This window comes from Mastomys coucha, unplaced genomic scaffold, assembly GCF_008632895.1.
Source record: "Mastomys coucha isolate ucsf_1 unplaced genomic scaffold, UCSF_Mcou_1 pScaffold5, whole genome shotgun sequence".
Taxonomy (NCBI): Eukaryota; Metazoa; Chordata; class Mammalia; order Rodentia; family Muridae; genus Mastomys; species Mastomys coucha.
In genome coordinates, this window is record NW_022196911.1 from 50517331 (window position 1) to 50523057 (window position 5727).

The following is a 5727-nucleotide window of genomic DNA, read 5'->3' on the forward strand; positions in this document are numbered from 1 at the left end:
TGTTCTCCTGTATTTCTTTGAGGGTGCTATTTATGTCTTTCTTAAAGTCCTGTATCATCATGAGAAGTAATTTTATCTCTGAATCTTGCTTTTCTGGTATAATGGTGTGTCCAGGACTTGCTATGGTGGGAGAATAAGGTTCTGATGATGCCAAGTAACCTTGGTTTGTGTTATTTTCTTACACTTGCCCCCTGCCATCTGGTTATCTCTAATGCTACCTGCCCTTGCTAAATCTCACTGGAGCCAGTCCTTCCTGTGATCCTGGTTGTGTCAGAACTCCTCAGAGTCAAGCTGTCTCTGTGATCCTGTGATTCTGGGATCCTGTGATCCTGGGCTTGTTAGAGCACCTGGGAGTGGAGCATCCTCTGGGTGTTGTAGGACTGGCTGCAGAGCTTGCATCCAAGGTCTGCTTAGGACACCAGCCCAGAGAGACCTGAAGGACGCAGAATCACTGGGCTGGTGGAGTTCCTGTGTGCCTGGTCCCACTGGTCCCAGTTACTCCCGGTGTTGGGACAGATGTTGGGTCCTCCTCACCTCTGATCCTGGGTTTATCAGAGCACCTAGGAGTGGATTTCCTCCTCTTTTTTTTTTTTTTTTTAAGATTTATTTATTTATTATTTTACATAAGTACACTGTAGCTGTCTTCAGACACACCAGACGAGGGCATCAAATCTCATTACAGGTGGTTATGAACCACCACATGGTTGCTGGGAATTGAACTCAGGACCTTCAGAAGAGCAGTCAGTGCTCTTACCCGCTGAGCCATCTTGCCAGCCCATATGTGTTTTTCTTGCATGTATATCTGTGTACCTCATGTGTGCGGTGCCCACAGAGGTCTGAAGAGAGCATTGGTTCCCTTGGTTGTGAACCACCACATGGTGCTGAGAGCTGGATCCAGATCCCTCTGCAAGAGCAGCTAGTGCTCTTATCTCTCCAACCTCTTTCTTTTAAAATTTTATTAATTTTAATAAGAACATGGGTGAGTGTGTGTTAGCAAGTATGAGTGAACAAGTGTGTGAAAAGAATCTGTATACAAGCGTGTGTATGACTGTGAGTGTGCGGGAGGATGAATGTGTTTTGAGTTTGAGTAAGGGAGTGTATGACAGTGTGTCAGTGAGCATAAGTGAGAGTACATGTGAGGGAGGTAAATGAGTGAGCTACATGTGCTGAGGTGTGCATGTGTGTGTCTGTGTGAGAGTGTGTGTGATGGTCAGAGGACAACTTAGAGTCAGATCTCTCCTAGGTAGATCCTAGAACTAAACTCAAGCTTGGCAGCAAGTACCCTTTCAACTGAGTATCTTAATGCTTGTGTGCTCTGTCTGTCTGTCTGTCTGTCTCTTTCTTTTTCTCACTCTTTTTCAGCGTGGTACTAGGTTGCACATGTGTATTCTACTACTGAAGCCCTGGGGCTCCCCAGCCTTTGTGTGTGTGTGGTATGTGTGGTGTGTGTGGTGTGTGTGGTGTGTGTGTGTGCTACTGCTACCTAGAGCATCAAACACACCCAGCAGGCACTCTTGTCACTGAGCTTCACCCCCAGGTCTCTTGATCCTTTTTATTTTGAGGAGGTCTCAGAGTAGCTTTGAATTTCTCAAACTCACTCCACAGACAGGGAGGCCTGAGCTTGTGATTTTCCTGTTGCAGCTTCCCAATTAGTGTAATGACAGGCCTGGTTTCTTTGTCTTTGTTTTTCATGACAGGTTTTCTGTGCGTCGCCTGTCTGGTAACTCACTCTGTAGATCAGGCTGGCTAGCCTTCAACTCACAGAGATCCATTTGCTTCTGCCTTTAGAATGTTGGGATTAAAGGTGTATGCCACCACCCACAGTGAGCTAGGCCCCCCCACATCAATCATCAATTAAGAAAATCCACCACAGGCTTGCTCACAGGGCAGTCTGGTGGTGGCATTTTCTCAGTTGAGGTTCCCTTTGCTGAAATGACTGTAGCTTGCATCACGTTGACATACAGCTAGCCAGTGCAGGGAGACACTTATCAAAGGCAAAGGCCTCTCAGCACCAGCAGGGCTGGTCAGCACACAATGCAGGGCACGGTTACAATCTCTCAACCTCTACATAAGAAAAAGGTAGTTTCAGCCCAGCACACGATGCAGGGCACGGTTACAATCTCTCAACCTCTACATAAGAAAAAGGTAGTTTCAGCCTGGCAGTGGTGGCGCATGCCTTTAATCCCAGCACTTGGGAGGCAGAGGTAGGCGGATTTCTGAGTTTGAGGCCAGCCTGGACAGCCAGAACTATACAGAGAAACCCTGTCTTGAACCTCCTCCCTCCCCCCGGCCAAAAAAAAAAAAAAAAAAAAAAAAAAAAAAAAAAAAAAAAAAAAAAAAAAGAAAAAAAAAGAAAAAAAGAAAAGAAAAGAAAAAAGAAAAAGAAAAGAAGATAAAAAGTTAGTTTCAAACTTCCAAGAGGGTGCTCCTAAACACTGAGCCATTCTTCAGCATCCCCCATTTCATCCCTGAAGGGTCTCAGGCACACGCTGACATTCTCAGATCTTATCTTTTTTTATCAAATCTTCCCTTGCAGGAAGTCAGCAGCCAGGTTCTCCCCAGTGTCTCAGATTCTTGTGAACAGTGTAGCTGGGTACGGTGGTTCATGCCTATAATCCCAGAACTCAGGCAATTGAGGTAGGAGGACTGGTAAAAGTTTGAAGTCTATCCTGGGCTACCCAAGGTAAGTTCCAGGCTATCCAGGACTACAATGGAAGACCCTGTTTTAAAAAAAATAAAAAAGACATTCCAGCTGGAAGGGCTCAGAAGCAAGTCCCTGACTCACTCTCATTGTGGGATTTGGGCAAGGCACTTCCCCTTGGGCACTGGCGTCATCTGTCCAGTTCCACCTTGGAAAGTCCCACTCTGTGCACTGACAATGTGGGAGCTGTTCTACCCCTTGGCGGTACTGTTGCCCTAGGTTTTGTTTATTTATAAGTTGTAGAAGTAGGGTCTCACTCTGTAGCCCAGGCTGGCCTCAAATCCACGGCATTGCCTTGTTTGGTTCAGCTTCCCAGATGCTAGGATTACAGCCACATGGAGCTTTGCTTTGCTTTTATAAACTTATGATTTTATTTTCCTGCAGTACTGTGGGCTGGATCCAGAATGTCATACATGCTATGCAAGCTCTCTATTGAGGAGCTACACTCAGAGCCTCTTTGGGCATTTTTATTTGGAGACAAGGCCTTCCTAAATTGCCCAGGCTAGCCTTGAACTTTTGATCCTCCTGGGTTTACAGGCATGCACCACCAAGCCTGGCTGTTTTCACTCTATATGTTGTCACCTACTGGAGATCACTGGAGCATCCTACCTAGCACCTCTAGGCTCCAGGGCTGGACAGTGTAGCCAAACACCAGCTTTTTCCTTCAGGCTCTGTGAATCCAGTCACTGATCTCTAAATACTTCCTGTCTTCATAAAACAAAGAGCCACTGAGCATTCAAGCAGAGGCTGCATGATGGAGTCCATGACCAACAGCTACACATCTCGACACTGGGGGTGGGGAGCGCTGAAAGACTCAACAAAATGGAGTTGTATATGGTGGTATGGTGGTACACGTTTGCAATTCTAGCATTTGGAAGGCAGAGGAAGGAGGATTACTGTAAATTTAGGACCAGCCTAGTGTACATGGTACATTCTAGGACAACCGGGGCTACATAGCAAGGCTCTGTCTCAGAAACAAGACTAAGCTAGGTGGGAGGAGTGGGGGAGGATTTCAGTGAATGAGAGAGATGTGAGGTGGCTGCAGTGGGGTCCAAAGGCACCCCCATGTCAGCCAGGTGCATTCAAGGCACACACATTTTAGTTTCACTGTTAATCCCAGCTGAGCTGCAGTGCAATTCAGATCCTTCTAGGCCTTAAACATCTGAACATGACTCCTGTGTAAGTCTCCCCATCCGTCTCCAGTGGAGAGACACTCACCTCCCAGCTTGTTGAGGACTCTGGAGACGGCTTCGGCACAGCCCTCACAGGTCATGTCCACGGAGAACTCGTGCTTCTGCAAGAGAGAGAGAGATTATGAGCTAGGCTCTAGAGTGACCCAAACACCGTTGCAGGGGCTACTCAGGAGTTGACAGGGAGCCAGAAAGGGTGGACACAATCTCACCGGAAGCCTGTCTGTGAGTCCAATCTAGTCAACAGGTAAGGGGGGAGGGGGACACAGGGCTTCCATGTATCACAGCAGCACCAACAGAGACGGTCTCCATGTCTTTTGCAAGGTCTGGCACATGATGACCAGGACCACCTGCAGGGCTGTGTGAGAAGCTCTTATCCAGTTCTCCCTCGAGGTCACTGCTTTGTGAGCTGTGGACTTTGCCTCATGACCAGGGAAGCCACGAGCAGCAGGCCCCACTCTCATTAGATCCGGGACCTGGTTTTTTACTATAACACTATTTTCAACACTGGAGTCACCATGGACTGCTCAGGAGCCTGGACAGGGACATAGATTATGTCAGTAGGCAGGTGACTCATATACGTGGTCACCCTGCTCTGATCCAAGCACCTAGTGCTCAAAGGCGGCACTTGAGTTCCAAGGAGGGGAGGGACTTCTTAGGCTCCCTGCACTGCAGGCAGATGGGAAGGGATCCCAGGTTCCTGAGCTCCTCCAACCTCTGAGATATTACAAGTCAAAGCAGGCAAGTACCCACAAGACTGGGCTTCAGTTCAATTCAGTGCTGCACCCAGAATACTAGGAACAGCATGGGGCACAGAGGAGGTACCACCCCATTTTATGAGTGAGTCGGTGGTCAATATCACTGCTAGACAATTTCTGGGATCTTTGGCTGTTTTTCAGAGAGGGACTGTGCCTATCCTCCCTTCCTTCACAATCTGGAAACGAGAGCATCTGGGCTCCAATACTCACAAATTGTATGCCCTAAGTGGCTTAACTCATGGGTACCAGTCCCTTCCCCAGGCTGGAGAATGGGACAAACATGGGATCTGACATGTGGCAGCCAGCCACCACCATGATCTCTACTTTCTCTGCCTCCAGGTGTTTATGTCCTCAAGAGTTCATTCCATAACATTGCAGGGTAAGCTTGTGTGTATTCAACATAAGGCTAAACCACCACTGGTATGTGACTAAGCTGGTCACAATGTTGGCTTCTGCCCCGCTCCCTTCTGGAGTTGCTCTAGAGCAGTAGTTCTCAGCTTAATACAGTTCCTCCTATTGTAGTGACCCCCAACCATAAAACCATTGCATTGCTACTTCATAACTGTAATTTTGCTACTGTTATGAATCTTTACTTTTTAGATTTATTTACTTATTTTATATATGTGAGTACACTGTAGCTGTCTTCAGACATACCAGAAGAGTGTATCAGAGCCCATTACAGATGGTTGTGAGCTACTATGTGGTTGCTGGGACTTGAACTTGGGACCACTGGAAGAGCAGGCAGTGCTCTTAACCGATGAGTCATCTCTCCAGCACTGTTATCAATCTTAATGTAAATGTATGATATGCAGGATGATATAGATATTTTCTCTCTTGGCTGGATTCTGACAATTATATTCTCCCATTTCTCTCTTCCTTTTGAAAAACAAGTTCTCCAGCCTGGAAATGTAATTCAGTGGTACATTGCTAGCCTAGCATGTACAAAGTCCTAGTTTAGCCGGGCGGTGGTGGCACACGCCTTTAATCCTAGCACTTAGGAGGCAGAGGCGGGCAGATTTCTGAGTTCGAGGCCAGCCTGGTCTACAGAGTGAGTTCCAAGACAGCCAAGGCTACACAG

The 5727-nt window shown here is 47.2% G+C and overlaps 1 protein-coding gene across 1 annotated transcript in view; it reads right to left on the bottom strand.

Moving 5' to 3' along the window:
* The window catches only part of Atox1 (antioxidant 1 copper chaperone), an 18936-nt gene that overhangs the window by 6876 nt on the left and 6333 nt on the right, over nt 1–5727 (bottom strand). Inside the window, exon 2 of the mRNA XM_031353578.1 lies at nt 3920–3995. Within this exon, the coding sequence (XP_031209438.1) occupies nt 3920–3995 (76 nt within the window). The remainder of the gene's footprint in view (nt 1–3919; nt 3996–5727) is intronic.